Source organism: Cnephaeus nilssonii, assembly GCF_951640355.1.
Source record: "Cnephaeus nilssonii genome assembly, chromosome: 11".
Lineage (NCBI taxonomy): Eukaryota > Metazoa > Chordata > Mammalia > Chiroptera > Vespertilionidae > Cnephaeus > Cnephaeus nilssonii.
The window spans coordinates 49,159,473-49,186,762 of NC_137082.1; the positions used below are offsets into that span (position 1 = coordinate 49,159,473).

A 27,290-nucleotide genomic window follows, 5' to 3' on the forward strand; every position below is an offset into this window, starting at 1 on the left:
CAATATATAAAAAGCTCCTGTGGAACTATATCCTCTCCAACACTTGTCAGACTTCCTACTTTTGTTAGTCTGATCGCAGCCTTAATTTCTATTTCCTTAAATGAAAACGATTTTGAAGATCTTTCTATATGGGTATTGGCCACATGAATTTCCTTTCCTTTGAAGTGCCTGCTCATAATTCTTGCCTATTTTTCCATTAAATTGCTTATGTTCTACTTATTGATTTGTATAAGTTCTTTACATGTTACTGATATTAATCCACTATCAATAGCATATGATACAAATATTTCACTCAGTTTATAACTTATCTTTTCAACTTCTTTATGGTTTTTTAAATAACAAAGTTGTTTTATGTTAAAATTTGTCAATCTTGTCTATTATATTCAATGTTTATTTTTATCTTGTTGAAAAAAATCTTTCCTAGCCAAAGTCTAAAATATAGTAATATGGTCTATTAAGAGTGTTAATATTTTGTCTTTGACATATATCAGTCCTTAAATCATTTGGAATTTATCATGCTGTGAAGGAATCCAACTTCATCCTTTCTTATGACTTACATTATCTCTTTTCCTATTAGTCAAATTATCGCTATTATGTCATGCCACTTCAGTCATCTATCAACTTCCATAAATGTTTTGCTTATCCCTGAAGACAGTTTTAATTACCACAATTTCATAGTAAGTTCTAAAGCCTGGTAAGGTAAATGCTCTCTTCCTGCTATTCCTCATCAAAAATATTCTGGACACCTCAGATGTTTATTCTTTCGTGTAGACTTCAGAATAATCTCATTAAGTTCTAAAGGGAATACCCTATTGAAATTTTGACTGGAATTGTATTAAATCTGTCCATCATTTTGGAAAGAACTGACAGTTAATACTGGAAAACAACAACCCTTTGGGTGCTCAGAGATGCATCAGGATGCCGAGAGCTCAGCGTACGTAGATGGGTCTTCACTCTACTGTGACATCTGGGGCCTCCGCTGGGACGATGTAAAGGCTGGGGTGACTAGCAGCTGAGAGCTAAACTCATCTGAAGGCTCATGCATTCACATGGCTGGCGGTTGAAGCTGGCTGTCACCCACAACACCATTCGTGGCCTCTATATGTGACTGCTTGACTTTCTCACACAACAGGGACTTGGTTCCCAAAGAACTGGAAGTTGTATTAGCTTTTATGGTCATAGACCTCTCTCTGGAGGGAAGAAGTATCCAAGTCACTTAGAAGAAAGTAGATGGGATAGGTGATATTGTTGTGGCCATCTCTGGAAAACACAACTCGTCACATGAGTCTTCCTGTGTACTCACCTGGTATCACTCTACCTTTTCAAGTCTCTTAAAATATATCTTAAACATTTCTAAATGTCCCTGTAGAGATAGGGCATATTTAGATTTACTGCTGAGTATGTTACATTCTCCATTCTATTGTCAGTGACATCTTTTTTAGTTGTTTGTGATGTGCAGAAATGCAATTGGTGTTTTTTTAATCCAGCCACCTTATTAAACTCTGACTTTTAAAAATAATTCATTTTAAATTGTTTTGACTTTTTAATGTAATTATCTGTAAATAATACTTTTATTTTTCCTTTCTAATTTCAATGATTCTAGTCTATTTTTTATCTCACTGCTCTGAAAAATCTGAATATAAGTGGTAATAGCAGACCTCCTTGTGGCATTCTTTAGTTGTAAGGGAATAAACAACTTCTGCTTCCCCATTTAGAATGACGTTGCTCTACGTTTTTATACATACCCCCCAACTGGTTAAGCAATTCCATCTACTTCTAATTCACCAAGAGATTTAATAACTAATTATAGCCCAGCCAGTGTGGTTCAGTGGTTGATCGTCGACCTATGAACCAGGCAGTCACGGTTCGATTCCTGGTCAGGGCATATGCCTAGGTTGCGGGCCCCATTGCAGGGTGTGCAAGAGGCAGCCAATCAATGATTCTCTCTCATCATTGATGTTTCTATCTCTCTAGCCCTCTCCCTTCTTCTCTGAAATCAATAAAAATATATTTTAAAAAATAATAAAAATATATTTAAAAAAATAATAAAAACGTATTTTAAAAAATGACCAACTGGAAAAGCAAAAGGACACAAACACTGTAATCAATGTAAGGAGGGGACATAACAGATAAAGTGAGAATTAAAGAGACACTGCTCCAGTATTTCAGCAATTCTGTACTTACAAATTTGAAAGCATAAATGCAGTGGGCACATTCTTGGAAAAATATCATTTACTGGAATTGGCCTCAAAAGTAATAAACTTTAATAGTCCTATAGTAATTAAAGGAATTGAAGTAAATCAAGTACTACTATAGTCAAGTACTATTTCTACATCTACATTATAGTCAAGTACTATTTCTACATCTACATATAAGCATCTACATATATAAAAGGCTAAGTGACTGATCATACGTATGTCCAATCATCCAGTACATATGATGCACACTGGCAATTTAAAAATAAACGTTGACTTGTGCATGCGTGATACATATAAAGCTCTCGCTGGCGCCCAATTGCCTGCGTGTGTTTCTCAAAGCTGAAGTATTAACAGGATCTGCAGAAGGAGAAGTTGTTCTGATTCCAAGAATTGATTTGTCCCTGTCTGACACTGGCTTCCCATTTAAATTAATTTGAAGACAGTTTCCCATGATGCCAGCATTTGTGGTGACTATTAATAAATCACAAGGACAAACTCTAGACAGAGTAGGAATATTCCTACCTGAACCAGTTTTTGGACATAGACAATTATATGATGCTTTCTCTCACGTTCGAATAGCATATGATATTAAATTTAAAGTTGTAAATATTTCATCACTAGGGAAATTAGTCAAGCACTCTGAAAGTGTTTTTACTCTTAATGTGGTATACAGGGAGATATTAGAATAAGTTTAATCAATTTATCAGTCATTGTTTTTATCAACATTGTTTTTACATAATGTTTTGTTGTTTTTATATAATGTTTTTCTTTTTCTATCATACTTTTGTTTTTATATCATTTCTTTGTTATTTTTTATTTATTAATCAATTTATATATTATTTTCATATACATTTTACTAATTTCCTTTCATCTCTGACACTTCTATTATAGAGAAAGGGTGAATAGTGATATTAAAATATTTCTTCTAATTAATTTCCTTTCAATGTGCATGAATCCATGCACCTGGCCACTAGTATAAGATAAGCATATGGAATTTTTTTATACATTGTCCATTTGCTTGTTAATGTTTGGGATTTTTGCCTGTATTCATGAGAGAAATGGGCCTACACTTTTCCCTTATCACGTTCTGGTTTGGTTTTGGTGTCACAGTTATACTGGCCTCATGGAATGAATTGGCACTCTTCCTTCTTTTCCTATAACTTCAAAGAGTTGAATAAAATTGGGATGTCCTTGGAATGTTAGAAGTTGCCTATAAAATCATCTGTCTTGTGTTTTCTTTGTGGAGCGATTACTAGTATAATCATTACTTCAGTTCCTTTAATAACTATAGGACTATTAAAGTTTATTACTTTTGAGGCCAATTCCAGTAAATGATATTTTTCCAAGAATGTGCCCACTGCATTTATGCTTTCAAATTTGTAAGTACAGAATTGCTGAAATTGTCTCTTTAATTCTCACTTTATCTGTTATGTCCCCTCCTTACATTGATTACAGTGTTTGTGTCCTTTTGCTTTACCAGTTGGTCATTTTTGGTAGAAATTTGTCTACTGCTATTTTCCAAAGAACCAATTTTTGCTTTGTTGATTTTCTATCTTTAATACCTTTTATTGCATTTCATCAACTTCTCTTTTTTATTATCTCTTCAACTTAATTTGGGTATATCCTGTCATTTTTCTAACTTCTTAAGATAAACACTTGTCTCTTAATTTTGAGGCCTTCTTTTTTTTAGAAAGATTTAAAGCTAAAAATTTCTCTTGAGGATAAAAAATTGTGAGAGAACTTTCACTTTTGCTGCATCCCATAGGCCTCTATGCATTGAGTTTTCATTATCATTCAGTAAATTTCCACTGTGGTTACTGTTTTAACTTGTGAGTTCTTTAGAAAGATACCTTTTAATTTCCAAATATGCAAAAATACTTTGCCTATCTTTTTTTATTTAACTAACTTAATTATAATATGGTACAAGTTATTGGTATATATGGACCTAGTCTTTGAAATGTATTGAAACTTTCTAAACTGCCTAATACTTGGATCAATTGTAAATGCTTCGTGTGAATTGAGGGGAAAAGGTGATTTCTCTGATTCTCATTTGCAAAATTCTGTATATACTCATTAGACCAGGGTTATTGTGTTATTCATATTTTCTACATCTTTTTTTTTTTTAGTTACTGCCTGCTACCTATCAAAAATCAAGAGTATGTGTTGAAAGCTACTCCTGTGATTTTAGATTTATCGCCTCATCCTTGGAGTTTTGCCACTTCTGGCTTCATACATTTTGAGGTTATTTGATCAGATGCATGTTATGTTTAAAATGGCCACATCATCTTGATGAGTTGAGTCTTTTATCATTATAGTGAGTTTTTTTCAGCTCTAAATAAGAAAAGTGTATGAAAGATTTGAAGTGATGCAACGGCAGACTTCATTCCCTACTGCAATGGTATCAATAGAATGAGCATTTTCCCCAATTTTCATGAAACCAAATTCTTAAGTTTGCTTTCGGCCTCTACCTCAGCCACCTCCTCTCATTCTTTGCAAAGCAGTGTCCGTTTTGGAGTTGAAGTCTGAGTGTTTCAGTGCCTGCTGCGGCTGAATGTGGGCACCAAGAAACAGGGGCCGGAAGGAGGAGGGCAGTTTATCTGTTGTTTTGTGCTTTTCACACAGAATGGCTAATGGGAATGGCTTCTTCCACACTGCCGGACTTGCAGCTTATCCGATTTTCACAATTTATGGTTCCAGTTTCAAAAAGCGGATACCTATACTCTACTTCCCAAACAGGATATCCCGGGGAAGATTCCTAGTAGGAAATAGTTCTTGAAAGTTTAGATTAGTATATCTTTGTTTTATCTTCAAATCATACCTTGAAATATTTTTTTCTTTCTCCACTGAACTAAAAAATATTCTAAGAATTTTAAAGTGTTTTTAAGCAGTGCTTTTGGCTTTCATCCTTCATTTTTAGAACTTAACAAAAATCTATTATCATAAAACAAATAAGGTTGTGTATCTTTTGCAAAGCCAACAGTTAGTCTAATTTAGACTATGAAATTCTGTAGCTTTTACTAATGAGGTATTTTCCATATTCATTCATTCATCCATCCATCCATTCATTAACATAAACTGAGTACCTGCTTTGTGTAACATTGTGAGAGGCAGAGAGGTACAAGTTAAATATTAATGACAGAAGTCATGTCAAGCAGATGGTGGGAACAATGACTAAATGCAAATCAGCATAATACAAGGGGGAAAGGAATAAGTGATAGAAAAACTTTAAAAAGACCTAAACCAAACTAAAACTGCCGTGGAAACTCAAAGAAAAAAGCATTTCCTCCCAGCTGGGCAAGCTGACACAACCTCCTGGGAAAGGTGACATTTGAAGCTGGCCTTTGAAAACAGGCAGAAATGGAAATGTGAAGGTGGGTGGGGAAAGTTCAAGACTTAATTCACAGAGGGAGGAGAGAAAGGGCATGGATAAGCAAGCTGGGGGATGTGAGAAGGAAAGGTGAGTTGAGAGTAACGTCCCAGCAAGTACATGTATCCTCTGCAACCTTCGTTCCTAATAATAGGGAGCCAGGCAAGGACTAACCACAAAGACAAACCTGAACAAGTTAAGTTTCAAGAAACCTTAAAAGCGCACAGTGTGACATAACCTTTCTTAACTAGACACCGCAGGATGGATTTGCCAAGATTTAACACTTCCCTCCATTCTCCCAATAATGGAGAATGGACAATGGTGGACGCTGATCCATGAGCGGGGCAGGCGGGCCTCCCTCCAGCAGAGGTCCCTCTGGCTTCCAGCAGGCGAGGGTCATGCGGAGCAAGACTTGGGGTGTACCTGCTCCTAAACCATTCGTGACACTCAGCCTCATGACCAGAAGTATAAAACTTGGTTAAATATTAATGACAAAAATGAGATGAAAAAATAATTATTTCTATAAGAACTAAGCTGAATTCTTTGCAAAGAATTGGTAACAAGGAGTCACAAATTGTTGAAATTTGCTCCAAATTATGTTGGGCTGCCCAGAAACTTCTGAAATCAACCTGTCCTACCTCAAATTGATAATGTTTAAACACTACAAATTCACCTGCTTCTATTTCATCATTTAACATATATTTTAAATGATGAAATGTCTTCTATTTCATCATTTAACATATATTTTGTTCTCACGCTTCCAGCTTAAATAGCACCACCTGGCTTATTTTATTGATGAAAGCAATCTGCTACAGTACTTAATAAGAAAAAATGTATTACTTTTTCTTATTAATTATAACTCAATTAGAAAACTATTTCCTAAATGAATGTGTATATTGTGTGTATACAGGTACACGTACGTACACACACACACACACACAACCAGCTTTTATTTTTCATTTGTTAGACACCATTTTCTCTTCTTTCTTTCAAATGTGTTCAGAACCTGCTGAAAGTCATTAATACTTGAACTGACATGGATTTGAGTTCTGAGTTCATAACCCCTGTAAGTGATGAGGTCTGTTACCATGTGCTTGACAGGACTTGTTTCTGAGAGATTTTCAGTCTTGCTCTTCATGATGTTTTGGGCTGAGCTGGAATTTGAACACAGGCCTACATGACCATAACTCTATTTCTTCCTTCATGATTACACAGTATTTCACAAGTTGAAAGGTAAAAAATATACATATATGACATTTATAAATCACATGGGAAGGTATTAATATCACTAAACATTGCAGAAAAAAGCTACTCACAAAATTACACACACTTACATACAAATATCCTATCACCAATGTGTATGTTCTGGATAATACAAAGGTTTGAAAGATAAGGGTTTATATTGACAAGAGCTAAATTTCATGTAAAAATTAAAAATAAAAATAAAGGAAATCAGAATACAATGTCTTCTTTCTATTCCTAAAATGTATATTCATGAGACTGATTAAGTTTGTAGGCAGCAATTATTAGTCAATATTCAGTTTCTAGAAACATTTTATTAAATAATTATTAAATAGGATTTTTACAAAGCAAATTGCATAGAAAAGGTAAAAATGTTTATGTCCCCAGCACTTCCTATACTTTTTTCCATCATCTTCTGGTCGACTGCTCTTAACTACAGAGCTGGTGGGAGGTAAAGGGACAGAGCTGGGCGCCACTCAGTGTCCATCAGGAAAGAAGGTGTCACCCCGGGCAGAGGGCTTGCCTGTCCTCGGGCAATAGCTGTGCACACAGCTGGCTTCACGGATGTCCACCTGTCCAGGGGCTGTGGCTGCAGGGCGGAGCGCCTGAGTCCTCAGGGACAGGTCAGTTGCTGCATGAGGTTTTCAAGACATTTCAAATAATAGGCGTTCAGTGGGTTTTCTTCTGAGTCTGAAAAAGCTGAGAGAGAAAAATAAAGATTATGGAGGAACAAGCTGGTAAACTTAGCACTACACCTGAGAGTGAACACACACACACACACACACACACACACACACTTAAGTACAATTTCTGTGAGACCAAGTTCTATTTAACTCCTCGACGTACTGGCGTTAGGATATTTCACATTGTAAAAAAATAATAAACTTGCAGAATTTATTTACTTTTAATTAATGGTTTAGCCAAAGAATGTAAACTAAAAACAGTGCACCTCCATAACGGATCCATTATCCACAATCCCAAATGAATGCCTTGTCTTGTTCTTTCTATGTACCATCCCTCCTAACACCTAAACACGGACAGTAACTCAGTTACCCACGACCTCCAGAAGCTCATGGTTACAGCTTTTTGTTTTGTTACAAAACAAAAAAATCTAAAAGCTACTTATAAAAACTCAGACTTATAAAAAGGTGGGGAAGACACAGTTCAGTGTCTGACCATAAAAGTGGCCAAAGAACAATGCTCATTGAAAACTTGTATCACTTAAAATGAAAATGCACTTGAAAGGAAAGCCCACCTCCTGTCCCATGCATCACAGGGCCCAGCGGATATGGGCAATGGGTCTGTTTCTGGAAGACTGACTCAACTCCTGAAGTCAGGTCAGTTTTCTGTTCAAGGTCAATTCTAATTGGGTCCAGTTCTTATCACCTAAGAACACACTTTAGTATAGTGGTGAGCACTGACAAGGCTTTGTACAAGAAAAAAATGTCTTGGAGAAAGATCACAGACATGTTGCTAGAAACCATTATATTTTATTATTTTAAAATGTCACAAGGAAAACCATGGAACAAATACCAGTACACTGATCAATGCTTCAACCAAAAAGTTCCTCAAACATTATTGTAAAACATCAGTGTAGAAAAAACTGCTTTTTTGCTGCGAACTGCCCAAATATTTCATTCATTATTCGCTGAATAGCTTCCAAGTTTAACTGCAATCTCTCATGATGAAACTTACTTTTCTTTGCTTTGGAATATGCTTCATCCACTCTTCTTTTTACTGATGAATTTTTCAAAGTCGTTTTTGCCTGGAGATAACATGGAACAAGGCATGAATTAGACTTGTTTTCATGTGTTAGGGATCAGGATACAATCCTCACTCTGCTGTTCTGACCACAGTAGTAAGAAGGATGTTATAAAATGTAGTAACAAAGCTAGAGAATTAGATATTAGCACATGCCATCACAGTGTCAGCACACCCTTCCCTCCCTAACTCGATTCTTCTCTCCCGCCCCTTGTTCTTGCTTCCCTTCCCTTTCCCCTTCTCCCTAATCTCAATGCACTATTTTAAACTACTTCATCTTAGCTTTAGTTATTTCACATTCCCTCAAACCTCAGGTTTCAGATCAAGCATACCACATTACCGGTCAACAAACATCCTCTAAGTGACGACAGAGTGTCACATCCTGTGAGAGGACACATGGATGAGAGAGACAGCAGCCGCCTCCGTCCCTGTGTGCGTGGACTCCACCCAGTGGGAAGAACATGCAGACAAGCGATGGCAGCTGAGAAGCCCGTGGGGATGGGTGTCTATGCTCACAGTGTCACCTGGCCACTATTTAATTGCTAGACACACGTGGGCATTTCTCTCAGGAGTGAGATATCTGTACTGAGAGAACAGGCACCAGTCCCCACCTGCCTGCCCCCGGGACCTGTGCTGCAGCCTGAGGACTGAGCTCCTTCAAAACTCAGCGACTACAGGCACCTGAGATAGGGAGGCCCCTCACTGGATAAAACTTTGCTATTTGGTTTTATTTCAAGAAGCATTTTTCCTTGACACTTCTTTTAGCAGAAATAATTTATATTAACATTGCACCAATATGGCAAATCAACTTACACTAACAGGGAAAATTCACTCAAAAGAGAGACTCTTCTGAGATGAGAGAGCCTGTTGAAATGATTAGATGAGGAAGACCTGAAGTGACGGTTTACTAACTGTATGAGGGCGTGCACGGGCCACAGGCTCCGAGCTCTAGTTGACACTCCTCTGAGGTCCTTGGCTGCCTGAGAGGTTGGTGTTCGCCCCCGACGTACGACAAAGAGTGTAAAAACTCACCTTCTGGTAATTGTGAATCAGAGCCCAAAGTGCGGCTGCGCCGATCCTCTGAGCACTGGGACTCTCACTTTCCAGACAGGCAGCCAGCACACTAATCACTTTTTCTAAAAGAGACATTAAAAAAAGTTCAGTCCCAGACATTACCTGGTATATATTAAACCAGTCAGATGCCCTGTTCTCCCATCAGATGCATACAAAGTTGGTTTCACTACGGCAAAAACTATCTTCATAGCATGTGGCAGAGGGAGGACAACCTGTCGTTTTCACAACAGACACAGAGCGGCCAAGAAAGCAGCAGCGGCCTCGTGGTTGCTGGCCCTAATTCAACAATGGCACAGTCATGTGAAGACAACAGTGGCGAAGTAATTTCACAATGAGTTATATTAATGAGCTCTTCAGTTATAGCTCACAGGCTGGTGCGCAGGAAAACGGATTTGCTCTTGTGATAACTTTTAAAGACTGTTACATGAACATATCAATAGCATGGGCTTCTACAAAATAATAGTGAAGGAATCCCATGAGGTAAGCCTTTTACAAAAGAACTGGACATATTGGAGAAACGTTTGTGTGGATGTGTGTGTCAGAGGAAAAGTGATTTAAAGGAAGATCAACCCACAAGATAGGCCCCTTTTTCGCACAGCCAGCCAGAGGATGAAATCAAGACTTGGAAATTATCCTCAGCAGCTACTGGTTTTAGGTGAAGATGCAGAGAAGTCGGTGCCAAGGAGATGCCAGGGTGTTTCGGACATTACATGAAGCTGTTTACTTACTTACTTTTACATATCATTACATTGAATCATTTTCCTCTACAGTACGTGATTTAAAATCCTGAGACACTGTTATGGGGATGCTGTGCATGGGTCACGCCCCACCTGCTGGAGCATCTCATTACAGAGCAGCCTGGCAGAGGGCCGTCTGTCCACTCACTGCTGCACATTCCAACCACAGTGCCACTTTACTTCAGGGGCTCAACAAATACTAGTTGGATGAAAGATTCCATAATTAAAGCAAACAGAATGCTGTTTCAGTGAGTCTATTTAGGGTTTTTAAAAGAAATCTGAAAGAATTTAAAGTCTTTACAGAGAAAAAAAAAAAAAGCATCTGCTCCATAAAATAAGCTCTGAGCAGTAGGGACAGTGTGGGTGGAGGTGGGTGGGGTGCTGTTTCCTGTCCGCACACCACGGCCAACCCTCACCCTCTTTCCATGGTCCCCTGCTTCTCCTCTATCATAATACACCACAGCTAGCCTGTATCAACAGCTGTCCCATCACAGCCATTATGGCAGGTGACAGGTGACAGCTCATACTCTTGGGGACATCATTGAATGGTGTGTCCATCTGATATCACCCAGCAATGTTGTTACACATGGTACCAATACTCAGATGATCTATACAGATTTATCATTACCCTTTTACCATGTACTATCTCTTAAAATGCTTCAATAAAGTACACATACAGGTCAATAATATGCTGCCCCTTCTGATAATGCAAATGGATCAATTTTTAAAAAAATACATTTTATTGTGAAACATAACATGCATACAAAATACACATAAACCTGAAACTAATATTGTATATCAACTATGATTTTTTAAAAACACATAAAACATTTGCTAGTCTATTTGTAAGGTATGAAATGAATTCCCACATTAACATAGAAATAACGTCAGGAGACTAGATAATGGTAAAATATAGTTAAGTAAGTAAGAAGTGAAGGTTTTTGAATATTTATTACCTTTCTTCTTAGTGATACTGAGTTAATTTTAAGTTTAGGGATGTCATGTTGGTAGCCTGAAATCAACTATAATAAGAATATTTGCACCAGAAAAACCAGCAAATGCTACAAACCAATTCAAAGCTGACTGACCAAACTTTTGAAAGCTTCCCATGCATTTCCACATTCAATAACTATCCTGAGGAAAACAGAATCACAGCTGCACCCATGAAGAATGTGAGCAGAATCATTTCCACTCACTTGGAAAACTCCGTTTCACAGAGAAACCCCTCTAAGGAAAAATTAAGTGGAAAACATGAAAAGAAATAAGAATTCATGTATCTTGAGCATCCACCATGAACCATAAACAGTATAGGCCCTTGAGGTATTTATAAACTAATTTCTACGAAAACCAAGGAAGGAGGGATCAGTGTATGGATGAGGAAATGGGGCCAGAGAAGCTGCCCGGTGATGCTGGAGTGATCACATGAGTGGTGTGCGGGGTCTATCACCCACAGCTCTTTTCCTTTTTCCCCCGATTACACAGTGTCTCCTTAAAAAACCACTCCCTATGAAAGTCACACAGCCCTCACAGAAACAGCATATGGTTACAGAAACCGATCTTCCCATTTCTCTTTCTGCTTCAAAATTTTCTGATCACTCCCCAGTCCTCGCCTCTACCTGCTCTACATCTCAGAGAAGGAAGTCTCTGTAAGGCTACTTTCACCACGCGCATGGGTCCTGCACACTCCTGCCTGCCGAGGATCTCTACCAACCATATCCACTGACAGCTGTGAGCAGACACGATTCTAAGTGCTACAGATGAACATGAAATCAGACAATGACCTTGCGACTTGTAAGAGTGTATGTTCTACTGTGGGCAAACTAGGCATAAACAGACATATCCCCAAAACACAGAGTGTCTCAGCCAGTGGTCATGCTGCGGAGAAAAATAAAACAAGGAAAGGAGACAGAGTGAGTGGGAAGGGAGAGGAGGCAGGGAGGCAGTGTGAGGGCTGGCTTCACTGGCACCCAGAATTTGCTCCAAGCCTAGAAGAACGAGGGGAGGACATGATGAAGCCAGAGCCCCCGTGCACCCTTCTCCTCTGTGCTACCTCCTGGACCCACTGTGTCCCCCAGCGATATGACCTGTCAACCCCGGAGACTCGAGGTAATTCCTTAAGGGCTGGAGCCACACCTGACTCATTCCTTCCTCATTCTCACAGCCTCTGCCTCCCTCGGTGCCTTGAACACAGTGGGGGTTTCATAACCACCTGGCAAATAATTAATAAGACTATTTTGTGTCTCAATCTGAATGGAATATGCTATGAACCACCATATGTATAAAGGGATGTTTGTGTCTATGTGAGGCGTATAAAGTGGATACGCACCATTGGCCAGGATCTTGGGCTTATTGGCAGGACTGAAGCAAATGTTATGAAAAATAAGGAGAGGCAGACAAGGGCTGCGCTTGTGCTTGAACTTGCTCATCTCTGTCAGCAAGTCTAAGCCGCCTTCAAGCCGCAGGATCATCTGCTGCCCATCTTCTCCATATGATATGTTCAGGAGCAACTTCAACCAGAGAATGGTCAGATTACTAAGACGTTTATTTTCTCCTTTCGGCAATGTGAGAGACAGGAAGTTCTGCAAGAAGTTAGTCTGTGGATAAATAGAAAGAACATTATTTTCCTTTTGAGTCTTTGCATTCATAGTCCCTCGGAGACCAATTAACCAGCATTCTACTCTCTTTTTCCCACCTTTAATGTTTCATTCCTTCAATACCTCCCATACACCCCATCTATATTGTTTCCAGGTATAAGTGAAAAAATGGAGAACAAAATAGCTTTCAAATTTTAATTCTTAGTAATTCTTTTCTGGTGATGGATAAAGCAGTTACAGTTGACTCAATTACCTAGGATTGATAATTCAGTTTGGGGATTATTTTAGGCCTCTTGAGTTTTCTCTTTCAGTCTGCCTTCTTGCTACTCATTAAAAGTTATCCTATGGGGAGGAAAAAGAACCAAAACCCATTGATGATTACCAGAGGAGAGAGGGGAGGGGAATGGGTGAAAAGGGTGAAAGGGAATAAGAGCTACAAGCTTCCAGTTATAAAATAAATAAGCCCCAGGGGTGTAAAGTACAGCACAGGGAAAATAATCAATAATATCGTAATAACTGTGTACGTGACATATGGGGACTACACGTACTATGGTGATCACATCATAGGGTATAAATGTTAAATTATTACATTGTACACTTGAAACTACTATAACACTGTATGTCAACTATACTTTAATAAAAAATAAACTAAAAATAAATAAAAACTTTAAAATTAAAATATATAAATAAATAAACCCAAAGCAGTCCTGGACACCAGGTAACAACCCTGGTAGGACTGAGGATACCTGAATCTTTACAGCTACATGAGTGCTAAAAAAATAACCTGTGGGTACAGCTTGTGTTCTGTTTACCCAGCTGTTTCTCTTTACAGATTTCTCATGGCTACATGTCACTCTAGTAAACTTAGAGACCAGAAAGCTCCATCACTTAAAGTATAAGAGTCATTTCAACCTCCCAATAAAACCCGTCCACAAAACCGCAGCACACCCCTAACTATGTGAAAGACAGTTACTTATCGTCTAGAATAATCTACATGCAAAGAAAGAATGAATGAAAGTACCATATGAGGAAGCAGCCCAGGAGAGCATGGGAACCATGGCCAGGTGCACAAGTGATCCAGGAGCAGGAATATGATCACTTCACTTTCATAACTGCCCTGAAGGTCTCATCATCTCATCTCTCTCCCAGTTTCATAACCTACTCTGGCTTTTTTCCTGGATCTTCCTGCAGCTAAATCACAATGATGGCTTGAATCTATGAAATAAATTTAACTTTTATGTAAAATAACTCTGAGTGTGTGGATGGAGTCAGCTACAAAGATATTAGCGACATCGCACAAGCACCAAGCAGGCTGGGGAACCCCATGCCAACTTGCACTGCACGTGCCCTCACTCGCACCTACTTCTCATCTGTTGGCCCAAATTAGCGTTTTTTACATTCATCCCGTGAGTCCCCCACGCAGCTAGATTCTGCCATGACAGTGGAAATCTGGGGCTGAGGAGAGTGATAAACTATATGGAAGTGCTTCAAAGGAAATATGCTGTGCGCATTCCTTCTTTTTTGCTGGGCCCACTGATGCTTTTTAACAGTTTCCCACATCAGGTGAAACGTGCTGAAACATGTCATGATAGAGAGAAAGCAGACACTTTCGAATCTGAGTTGTGCCACAGCAGTAGGCACATGTTCTAATGCTGCAGCTGAGGAACAGAGAGGGATGCTGTAGGTGTCCAGGGCTCATTATCACTTACTGCAGCCAAGGGAAAACAACGTAGGTGACCTACACCTCCCAGTCTGATCACACCGATATCAAAATATGCTTAATCAGAGAGTGAGAGCTGAAGATGCCTAGATATAATTTTGTTTAACCTAATAATTTTAAAAATGAAGAAAATGAATATGTTAAAAGGAGAAAGTCTCCTTTAAGTAAGTCTTAAAAGTCACACTTCAGACCTGAGGATGGGACCCACACTGCACTTGGGTGTTTCTACTTTGCTTCCTACCTGTATGTTCTGCAAGAATATGGAGAAAGCACTGTGCCTGGTTTGTGCTCTTGCATATGAGGAAAGACAGTAATCACGCATCCAGTTCAAAATGACTCCATGCACACAGAGGCACACACATTCACACTCAAAGTCACCCACACTCACAGCCACTCACACACTCATTCACACACACACTCACACACAGAGAGAGACACATATAGGAAGAAAATATCCAGCCATGAGCTGGAAGTAAAAGCTAGCTCCAATGAGAACAGTGGGTTCCTGATTTGCACCTTCTGCCAATCTACCTGGTGTGAATACCACCACTATGGCGATTTCAAGATAATGACCAGAGTCAACTGGCTTGCAAATTTCTGAAAATTAAAGAGAACACTCCTGAGTCCACACGAGTTAGCTCCAACACATCACTGAAAAGCTCCTTCCTTACTTAAGACTGCTATTTGGAGATTGCATTCAAAGCGGGGGTTTTAGTGGGGAGGAGTGGGGAGATGACACAGTAGAAGAAAAGGAGACTCAATTCTTATGAATGCTGTAAACATTCGCAATTTATTTTGGCCTTCAGTAAAAGAAAGAGAAGTACTCAAATAATCAGCATGTACTACTAAGTAACATCCAATTCACATTTTAGGGATTCTGTTGACATGCCCCTGATACAGTCTAACTGAATAGCTGTGCTGGAATTTATTCTGACCATTCAATCCCTTTTAAGTACTCTAAGTTAAATCAGTGACTAGAGTCAAGTTTAGGCACTGAATCCCAGGGGACTGATAAAATCACCTCTTTGGTCATAAAGAACTTAGGTCTAACTTGGGAGAAAAAGGAACCATGATTTCATAAACCATTTTGACTACAAAATTGAACTGAAATTTACTGCTCAATTTGGTCTTGTTTAAATACCAGTATATTACTTTATGATTTCAAATAAACGTAAGACAGCTGCCTTTCTAAAACCCTCATTTTTGAGAGTGATAAAATATAATCCAAAGCTAAGAAGACAAACTAGACGGAAATGGTTTGATCATATTCTAGCTTCTGTTACTTTTCATGTATCAACAATCGACTGGCTTTAAGCAAAGTGACCCCCTCTTAGTCCTTTCACAATCCTTTAAAATAGAATGCCTTGAAAGCAGAATAAATTAACCCGAGACTGAGTTCTAGACTTCTCACACATATTCTTGATGGGCAGGAATATTTTACTACCTTTTCTACGAAGAAAAGGAGTTTAAGTACTTACTTTCTGAATTACTCCTTTACAGTCATGAGACAAGGCCAGGTTTGAAAGGAACATGAAGACCATCTGCTGGACTGTGGGGTTCTCAAGAGGCACCTGGGAAGCCAACTTCAGGATACACAGCATCAAGGAGCTGCCGGGGGCGCCTCTGTACACAGCTAGAACGGGATACTGTCCAGAACTTGACCAGCAAAGAGAACTGCAACCTTAAGAACAACAGCTCGTCACAACATCTTCTCAGTTTCACTGTTCAGTTCAGAACAACCTCAGCTGTAAAACACATCAGTCTATCGAGTGACATGAACCTGCAGCCTGCACATCAGCACCGAGGCTGGTGTTGTCCGTGGTCAGCCTAGTGGGCTACTGTTCTCACTAAGGGCCCCAGGATCGCAACTGAGCATTTAAAAACACTAGGGGTAGCCCTGGCCGGTGTGGCTCAGTGGTAGTGCATCAGCCCTCAGACCAACGGTTATGGGCTCGATTCCTGGTCAAGGACATGTACCTGGGTTGCAGGTTCGTTCCTTGGCCTCGCTCAGGCAGGAGGCAACCAATCGATGTGTCTCTCTCACATTGATGTTTCTCTCTCTCTCTCTCTCCCCCCCTCACCCATACCCCCTCTCTTCCACTCTCTCTTTAAAAAAAAAAAAATGGGAAAAATATCCTTGGGTGAGGATTAACAAACAAACAAACAAACAAAAACCCACCATACATTACATTTATTTTTTTATAAAGACTAAAATAAGCATGATAGGTTTTTAAAATAGTTCCCAAATAAGACATCTAATTAAATAGGAACAGAATATTAGAAATGGGAGGTAACTTGGTCTAAGAGGCATTCGTTTTACAGAAGAGAAAAAAAGAAGCACAATAATTCTGCAGTGGGGTGGCAGGACAAATGCTACAGCCATAGATACTAGATGAAGGCACAGGCTTGGAGAAGTCAGCAACCTGCCTAAAGTCACACAGCCCACAAGCAGCAAGAGCTGGCAGTGGCATCAACTGGTTTTCCAGAGTCTCATGTCTTCTCAGTAAATTATATAACCATGTGGGACTTACCAAGGGGAAAAGATCATCACGAAGGAATCAGAAATACATCTGACTATTCGGCAACATGAACCAAAAGTTAGTTAACTTGTGAAGGCCAGCTTAAGTATAACTAGACCAGAGTCAAACTCCTTCTGTAAGATAAACTCACGCAAGGCCAGCAAACCTGAATAAGTACACTGATCTTTCTTGTGTGCACACTTTACAGCAGTATCTAATACCAATGTTTCCATTAACTGTTACATAAAACTGTCACCAATGATGCGATTTTGCTTGGAAGCAAATCAAACAGGAAAATATAAAGTTTCTTCCTCAATTTAGTTAACTAATCACATTCTAATAGTTACATCAATTTTAAGTATAAAAGTAACACAGATAATAGTTTCAAAAGATTGATATTAAAGTAAATGTTTTTGCTCAGTATTTAGCAACTGATTTTTTTTTTCTCTTTTCTTCCCTTAACCCTAAGTTAAGGAGGAAGGGTAGGGTAGAGAAGGTGATATGGAGACATAACACTCCACACACCACAATTAGAGTTCAGCAATCTGAAGGTCTGTTTAGGTCAGTTTGTGTCGGCCATGAATAAGCTGAGTGGACTGCAGCTCCAGAGAGGAGGCCGAGGCCACTCAGACTATCAGGGAGTCAGATAAACTTCACACTGGGTGGTGACTACATGGGCTCTGGACTGTTCTGAGTTCCAATTCTTTCTCTGATTATCTTTTGCTATTTAGAGAACCCAGCTGCTGAGCTGCTGAATGTTGACAGAATAAAGTGCACAAACTTGCCAACCAGTTAAACCTGACATTTATGATCCTAACTTCCCAATGGAAAATTCACACCACCAGCAATCCTACTTTACCTCCCTAACAGGCTCTCCTTCCCTCCACTTAAACAGCCACTTCTCACCTCTTCTCAAATCACCTCTACCCTGCCTATCTCCCTCAGCCTCTAAAAATGCACAGCCCATAGGAGGCACTCAATAAAATGTCTGTGAAAGCAATGAATGAAAGAGGCACCCCAACTACTACCAAACCAACAGAATCTAGAACTACCTCTCATCATACCAGTGTCCTGCTCTCACATCTGTAACAGTTTTAACTTTTACCTGATTTTTAAGGTCTTACAGCATAATTTTCACTCTCAATTTTCCTATTAAATTCAATTTCCCACTGATATAATCAAGCCAGTTTCTCCCTCTCTATTCCCTGAGCTGTGTAATGACTTCCTATCTCAACAGACATACTAACATTTCTGTTTGTTCTCATGACACCTACAAGAAAGTATGCCTTTAACCACCATATCTTCAATAAGAAGGAGAAACACTCCAAATTATGTACTCATTTTCCCAGTCCACTTTCACAACATTACATAAAATTAGTATTTTAGTATATTTTATTCCTGGAAGGTAGTATTGGGTCTATTTACCATTTGGAAAATTTGCTGTATAGACACAAAGTAGCTGCAGGGCAATTTGCATCAGTGAATCATCCATCAAAAGCCAGGGCCAGAGAGAGTGCAGGACGGGGACAAGATGAGCTTCAAGAGCTGCTTCCTGGTACAGAAAGGAAATAAAGACAGCATTAGTCTGAATGTAGCAAAATATAAAATTAAACCAAATCCAAAACAATCGTCACCAACATAAAGAGACAACCACCGAATTTATCTTTGCTCTGATAGTGTGAGCTGGCTTCAAAGCCCTTGTCCCCAAACTGTCCTGTGAGCCTGGCAGTATCAAGAGGTCCCTTCCACCCCGAGGTGGCCAGAAAAAATGCAGAAAAACAGCCCAGCTGGTGTGGCTCAGCAGCTGAGCATTGACCCAGGGGTAGATTACTGCTTTTAAGTCATCTGAGTATAGTAAAATTCAGTTAAAATAGCATGTTAAATCAATAAATTCTTAAGTAACTCATAGTTTTTATTACAAAGATCAGTTAAAACTGGGAAAATACTATTTGCAGCAAATGCAGCCATTTTAAATGAACCGGAATCAGTAGGCAATTTGCAGACCTGTGGGCACACAAGTGGGAGCTCATATCAATACACACACCCTACAGAATTTTATGCAGCATCAATGGCAGAAGAGATTGACTCCCAGCCATTCCTGTGCTCCCCACTCCTCCTGAGGATGGGCCTGAACACAGCCCTATGACTGTAGCTGGTGACCTTGCTTCTGTTTCAGCCGAGACAGAAACGAGCAGGTGTAAGCTCCTTCTCGACTCCGCATTCTGTCCACAGTTCACCTGTGTTTTGCCCACTCCCCCGTCCTGCCTGGCAGTGAGGAAGGGCAGCTCCTGTGCTAGAGACTGACATGTCCATCTGTGTTCTGGAACATGGCCCACCTGCCCCTCAGGGCTCTTGATCCATCAATTAGTTCTTTTCTCCCTGTCACTTTAATAACTAGTCCCCAGTTTGATTTCTTATTCACATTCAGATTACAGAAAAAAACACACACAGACTAACTTCCTTTAATGCTATGTGTCCTAAATTAGAATGCTGCTTCTAGACCAAGCTTCTAGAAAGAATACTCTTGTTGCTGTCACTGCCCACCTCTTACTTAATCTTCAGCTTACTTTGGTATATTTTCCGTCCTATGGTACTAAGAAGGCCATGCCCATCTTTGCAGTTACCAAACCCTCATCTATTACATGTCATTTTTCCTTTACCTCCTTGGATCCTCTCTAGACTGGATTATCTCCTAACTCTCTCCAGCATTACCTTCTCCATTCTTTTCTTTATTATATTTTCCAAGGATATGACCTGGACTTTCACTCTAAACTCTCCTGGGAAATTTCAACAATAGTCACAGCTACCAGTACAAACACCACCTATGTACTGATAACCCCATAACATCCCAGCCTGTTTCACCCTTAGGAGCCCAGAGCTATGTTATCTACTAATAACCAGCCATGTTCCACTCAGACATCCTACAGACACTGTGCTAAAGTGTCAGACCTGAACGTGAGGCTCTCTCACACTTACACTCGTTCTAGGATGCATCAATCTAGAGCAAGCATGTCCAACTCAAAGGCTAACACGAGACAAATAAACAAGGTTTAAGTTTATGTGGGCCACAAAAAAACAAAAGCTTCAATTTTCATAGAAATATAGGTTTATTTCGATAGAGACATGCTGAATACAAAGGGCTGATATGAGTAATTGTTAACATAAAATAATAGAGCATTTTAATAAAAATTAATTTTTTTCTTGAACATTAACTTACCAGACACTGAATAACTGCACAAATCAATAAGCGTAATGCAAATAAACCTATTTTTCTTGTTCTCCGAAAGCAAAATATTTCCTGTTGTGCACACCAAACAAGTCAGTACAAGACGTGGCAACCGGCTGCTAAAATAGTCACTGCTTTCGGAGAGAAATGATGCACCTGCGCGTAGGCACGTAAGGGAAATGAACGCAACACGATTATAGTAATCAGTTATCAGCGAACGTTGTAATTCATTATTAATAATTATATAAAACAGGATATTGTAAAAATTAAGTTACAAAATTTTTATTAAAATATTTCTTACATACCATTATATTGGCTGGGCCGCAAAAATACTCATTGTGGGCCGCATGCAGCCCGTGGGCCACGAGTTTGACATGCTTGATCTAGAGCCTAGAAGTCACTCAACCTTTCTCCTCCTTCTCAGATTTACTCCCCACCCTCCTTCCCCCTTCTACCTGCCTCGTCATCTCTTGTCTGGATTACCACTGCCCCCTACCTCTAACTTTGTCCACTGTTTAATTCACTTACTTCCCAGTCACCATCCCAGTATGGAAACTCCTTAATGTTACAAGTATACAGACACTGGGGTAGGGTGAGGGTGGATCAATCAGTGAAATTCCTTAAGAGTGACCTACAGTTAGTAATGGGAGTGTAAGTTGGAGTAGCAAAAGAAATTAAGAATCTTTGCCTCATAGGACTGTATTTATACTCAAGAGTAATCTAAATATTCTCTTTTGGATTTATTCCTTATCAACAACTTAGATATGCAGAAATGGTTTGGCTTTTTTATAGATGGCTAACATGTTACAAGTGTGAACACGATATTTGTGCCAGTGCCCAAATTAGCATCTTCCAAATCCAGAGAAGTAAGTCTGACCCAGGCCTTCCCTGAGTCACGGAGGAATAATAGCTGCATCCAGGCACCACACTATATAGCAAAAGGGATCTTAAAGTTAATAAAGATCACCTTAAGTTCATATGCAGGGGATTTTAATTAAATGTATAAGTACTTAAATCCCATCAAACTTTGGAAGTGTAAACTATCAGTCATATGTCTTGAGCAATCATTTAAGACGGCTTAAGGATTATGTGTTTAAGGTATTCATTTTCCAAATACTGTATGCTTTCCAGTTTTATCCCAAGTAAAAGCAAAAGAGGATGAGACATTATTTTTAAAGGAAGCTTTTGACATTTCTTTGTCTTACTCATTTTCTGTGAGAAAGCCAGTGCTTCAGAGGGCTGTATCACTATGACCAGGGTATGGAGACACTGCGTCCTGTGCAGTGCACCGACGGGCTTTCCGGGGCGGCATCGGCGCTGAGACAGAGTGCAGCATCTCAGAGGTCCCCAGGTGGGGCCGAGTCAATGTGCAGGGGGAGCCCTGGAGCTGGAGGGAAGAGCCTCCCGAGATGGACAAGGGGGACAGGGCCACGCTCGGCAACAGCGGACAGCATTTTCTGTTCAGAAGCGGAGACACTCACCTTCTTCCTCGTGAACAGACACCTCCACTCACTCCCTTGGAAAGCTGTCTGAAAAGTCCTGCCTCAGAAGACAGGCACCCCCATTCATTCCATCTCATAAAAAAAGCCAGTGAAACGCATAACAGGGCAGAAAGAGGCTCAAGTCTGTCTGAGCAGTTACCAAACCCTCATCCAAAGTCCAAGATTCAGTGACAAAGCTAAAGTGCTGCCATAAGCAAGAACTGACATCAGTGCTGAAGAATAAGATTCTGAGAATATGGAGTTCCAAGAACAGTCAAAGATACATCTAAAACTAAAGTTTTCCATTTTCCTGCCTACATCATCTCATAGAGAAATTAAACTGCTACAAGAATCTGAGAAGTAGCGCTACTTACTTTACCTTCTTCATTCCGATAGAGACAGTTTCTCAGAAGCTGCATGGCGGTGCTTAAGTCTTTAACAAAGCCATCCTCCTGTTCAAACGGAAGCAGTTGAAGGATGTGAGCACAAGGGCATGTTCCACTTTATGTACAGCATTCCTTCCCTTTGGTCCCATTACCATGCAGCCACGTGCTCGCTGCCCTGACCACCATCACTGTGCTGGCACTGACAAGCTAATGATCTCTGAAAGGTGACCGTATCTCAAGAAGTGCATCCACCATGAAAAAGCCATTTCTGTTCTATCGAGCATGGAGGAACTGAGATATATAATAAGCTCCATGCTCTCTCTCAATAAAATGAAGCAGGTACTGACTGGTTTTCAATCATATCAGTGCTGGCTGACTTTCTCCATGACGAAGTAAAGGCCTCTGCCTGGAGAGGAGAGGAGGCAGGAAAAGAAACTGCGCACACCTAACACCCTGCATCAATAAAACTATTACACATGGCTTTCTCTCAGTGTCTAATCAAATGCAGCAGAAACTAGTTATTACATAAAGCATGCTCTACTGGCCCTGGCTATATAGATACATGTATATTTATATGTTCATAAACACACACACGTCCATTTTCTCAAGGAGCCTATGTGGCAGATCTTTTTAACCAGAATTATTATTATTAACAGTTTTTATGTGACAGCAATGGCTATTTTGAGTTTATATGGACATGCCAATTGAGTCCAGCAGACTAAACACTATAAAGAGACACCCAGACATCATGGAAAGCAATAATCAGAGGTTAGGAATGTCAGCTCTCCAACCACCTGGATCTGGGCAAATACTGGCTTTATCAATTACTAGTTATATGACAGTGTTGTCATGAGTGGACACGGGGTAGTAAACAGGAAGATGTTAGAATAGTGCCTGTCACAGTGAGGTACAGCTCATTCCTAGTGTGCCTGTGCTCACTGTGAAAAATCTTCTTTCAGTTGTATATAGAATTTATCATGCACACTCCAAAATGTTTACAACTATATAATATATACATTTCATTTAAATGTACACACACACACAACCTGCTAATGTAGAAATCACATTAATTTATCTGTGCCTTCCTTCTAAATCAGACACTCATTTCAACCAAATGTTGGTGTCATTTCTAAGCACAAGGACATTGGTGAGAGAATCCCTACACGTGCAGAGTTCTAGAATCTGCCACCTTTTTCCTGAGCGCGGCTTTCCCTGGCCTCAGGGAATCGAGGCTCAGCTGGGCACTGATGTGCTTCATCTGTTCAATGCAGTTGTCGATGAGATCAGCTGAAAGACAAGAACCAGAACTAGCGAAAGGCTATGCCATTTCCCAGGAAGCCAACACCACATGTATCAATCAAATTTTCAGAAATTACATTTTACTCCTGACCAGCTCCATGTCAGTATTTCCAGTGAGAGAATAATGAATCAGAGGGAAAATATAAGAAAACTAACATGCTAAAGCCTACTTGTTTTCAACTTATTACAATACTCCTAAAATCCAGTTACATTCTGAGGAATGCATAATTTGTTTCAGTAGCAAATCACAAGTGAAATTAGTGGACTTGATGGTGCTGTTACTGTCCTCCAACTCTAAGACCAGTTTTCTCTCCTTCCAGATGAGAAACTGCAATTGACTAAGGGGAAATTTATATTGAAATACAGGTTCATCTAGTGCAGTGGTTGGCAAACTGCGGCTCTCGAGCCACATGAGGCTCGAGAGCCGCTGTTTGCCGCTCTGTTGACTAATGAGTTTGCCGACCACTGATCTAGTGCTATTGTTATCACCATCAAAACTATGTGGTGTGCTTTTTATTTTCAGGTATATAACATGTACTTGTGGTCACTAACATTTATTATAAAATTAGAGGCCCAGTGCATGAAAATTCATGCACTGGAGGAAGGGTCCCTCAGCCCGGCCTGCCCCCTCTCACAGTCCAGGAGCCCTCAGAGGCGGGAGGCGACCCGGTGATCAGGGAAAGGCGATGCCCCCATCACACCTCTGCTGCTGCCACTGCCGGCAGCGCAAGCCTCAGCTGGCCCTGGTTACCTGAGCCTTGGGTGGCCCTGGGTGGCTGGGCAGTCGCCATCTGAGGCTTGCCTGCGCCTTGGGCTTGCTCTGGGAGGCAGGGGGGCTGAGGGGACTGGGGAACTTCGGAGGCAGGCACGCGGTAACACCTTGCCGCGCCTGCCACCCCAGCGGGGCTGAGAGGACTGGGTGCTGCCATCTTGTAGCTGTGGGTGCTGCCATCTTTGAGGGCGGGGCAGTCAATTAGCATATTCCCTCCTTATTGGCTGTGGGCGCTGCCATCTTTGCAGACAGCATGAGGGTCAATTAGCATATTCCCTCTTTATTAGATAGGATTGAGTGGTGTTACTTATTAAGCCTCTATAATATTTAGATATTCTCATTCTCTAGAGTAGAAATCACTGCACAAAAAATAGTCTACACATTTAATCTTCATATTTCAAAAGTAATGCACGTTTAACTATTTTTTAGCGACCCTGTAAGTTTTTTTACATGTAGAGTCCATAAAAAATTAAAACAAACAAGCAGTAAACCTGAATTGACATATGGCACAAAAACACATGGTGGTCCAGCAGCCCACCTTTCAAAGCAAGCTTCTGAGCCCTCCTACTGACAGCCAGCAGCGACAACAGCACGTTCGCGGCCACTCTCTTCAAGACATCTTTGGAGGGTTTCCCTTCGTAGCACTGTGAAGATAACAGAATACTTGCACGTTATGTCCCCTAAATATAGGCCACCTGCCTTTCTCCTTAAGCCCCCACACATGCCCACCAGGGTTTTTCATTGGTGCTGCTTCCCTCCTATTGTCAAGTAAACTCGATCGGTCACATTACAGAATGCCCACATTCTGGATGTGTCTGTCCTCTACCCTGTAAATATTTTCTCATTTTCTCTCTTCTGTGCTTCCCATTTACTGGTGTTCTAGCTCTAAAGACCTGACTCAATTCAGGTGAAATCTTTTGTGATACTATTCTCATGTGGGTATATGTACACATTTTATTACACTTTCAAGGGGTTCAATTCCAGCGTCTGAATCAAGAAGTTCACAATTTGATTTCTAAATATTAGGTAATTCAAATTTCATAACTTTTCCTTCTACCAGTAATTTTCAAAATGATCCAGCTTTAGAATATCATGATTAAAATTGAGCTTAAATGATAACTTGACATAAAATATACAACAGCATGATTACTAGACGCAACTCCACTTTCACCTGAGGCTTGTTCTTGGCAATGTGACCGGAGGCACCTGCAGAGAGGGGACAGTGATTCCACCTTAGCCACCTCAGGCTGCTGCCCCCACAGCAGGTCTCTACCTGGCCAGTGGGTTAGATGTTAGATGCCTGGGGCCAGGGGTGCTTGATAAAGATCATGCTGAGTGTAACCAGGAAGAAGGGGGGAAAGGCAGGAAGTATTATAGGATGATGAAATAATTTGGAGTAAATCCTATAGTCAACCATGAGAATCCTAATTTGTCTATAAACTCAATCTTTACTAATAATAGGAAAACTGCTCTTCTCTAAACATACTTATTGAAACTGCACATATTAGTGATATGAGAAAAACCAAATTGATCTCATTGAAAAGTACTACTCATCTAGTAACTGTAGACTGAAGATACAATTCCTTTTTTTACTTTGTCTTAAACTAGCCTGGGCCCTTTAACAAATATCACATATTCATGTCCTACAGTTTACATGAACAAAAAGAATATGATTTATTAGGAAACACAGTTTAAATAATTGGTTAATGTACCCATATCCACATAGAATACTTTATATATTTTGTAATTTGGAAGAAATGGAGGGGAAAATTAGCTAGTCATTAGGAAAATCATTGAGGTACCCTGTGGCTCATTTTCCTTGACCAAGAAGGTAACAGCAAAAGATTATAAACAATTGCCGAAACCGGTTTGGCTCCGTGGTTAGAGCATCGGTCTGTGGACTGAAGGGTCCCAGGTTCGATTCCGGTCGGGGGCATGTACATTGGTTGCAGGCACATCCCCGGTAGGGGGTGTGTAGGAGGCAGCTGGTTGATGTTTCTCTCTCATCGATGTTTCTGGCTCTCTATCCCTCTCCCTTCCTCTCTGTAAAAAATCAATAAAATAGATTTTTTTAAAAAAAAGATTATAAACAATAACTTTTATAATATTATAAAAATTTAGAGAAAATTAAGGGCATGGTAAACTGAACAAATTCCTACACATTTCTTCTATGTGCATTGTTTTAACTTGATTTATCATCCCTATATGGATCCATGTTTATCACAAGTCCAATCATAGTTCCTTGAAACACAGTACCACTAACAAGCAAGAGAAAGTAGCTGGGGAATAAAACAGTCAGCCTGCAGGTCTCTGAATTCATCTGGTCAGGACTGGCTGGAGGGACCAGTCATGGCTGTGGTCAAGGCTCCCAGAGTTGCTGGCATGCTGCATGAACAGGGGAGGGGTCAGCACGCTGCCCTCATCAAGGGAAAGAAATCCATGTTGGCTCCATGAGTCATCAAACTCCCTGAAGAAGAGCGTGTCTGTGAGAGCCAGGACCCTCTCCCCAGAAAAAAGTGCTCCACCAGGGCCAAAGTTCCAAAATTAATAATGCTTTGGATAGGAGCTGGGGGAGGACTTTTGTCAAGGTGTGGATTTGAGTTTCCTGTTACTATATTCTTTAAGGTACAAAATTGGGCTCAATTAATCATTGGGAATAAAACCTTGTGTTCCGATGTAGAATGAGATCAGTGGAACAGTGTCCAGTTTTGGTTTTAAAATGAAGAAAAATTGAGTGGAGTGAGTAGTGTCATTGCTACAGGAAAGCCGTGGCCTCCTGAGAAGTGACACTGAAAAATGCTTTGAGGTCTTTTTTTCCCTAGAGATCCAATTTCTGAAGGAGCTGCTGGAGAGAGACAGAAGAGAAAACATCAAGGGACCCCTTATCAGGTTCCTTATCAGTGCTCAGAGGCAA

General features: G+C 40.2%; 1 protein-coding gene across 3 annotated transcripts in view; it reads right to left on the bottom strand.

Annotated features, from left to right (window-relative positions):
• Window positions 1-7,170: 7,170 nt before the first annotated feature.
• The window catches only part of RTTN (rotatin), a 115,651-nt gene continuing 95,531 nt past the window's right edge, over window positions 7,171-27,290 (bottom strand). For 2 of the 3 annotated variants that reach the window (XM_079784075.1, XM_079784076.1), the window contains 9 exons: window positions 24,915-25,020; window positions 23,495-23,592; window positions 22,294-22,371; window positions 18,638-18,764; window positions 16,172-16,374; window positions 12,706-12,973; window positions 9,601-9,704; window positions 8,503-8,572; window positions 7,171-7,506 (listed from right to left, as the gene is read on the bottom strand). In XM_079784075.1, the coding sequence (XP_079640201.1) occupies window positions 7,421-7,506; window positions 8,503-8,572; window positions 9,601-9,704; window positions 12,706-12,973; window positions 16,172-16,374; window positions 18,638-18,764; window positions 22,294-22,371; window positions 23,495-23,592; window positions 24,915-25,020 (1,140 nt within the window). In that variant the 3' untranslated portion in view covers window positions 7,171-7,420. Of the gene's footprint in view, window positions 7,507-8,502; window positions 8,573-9,600; window positions 9,705-12,705; window positions 12,974-16,171; window positions 16,375-18,637; window positions 18,765-22,293; window positions 22,372-23,494; window positions 23,593-24,914; window positions 25,021-27,290 lie in introns of those variants that run through there. The other variant, XR_013814187.1, reaches the window with a different exon arrangement.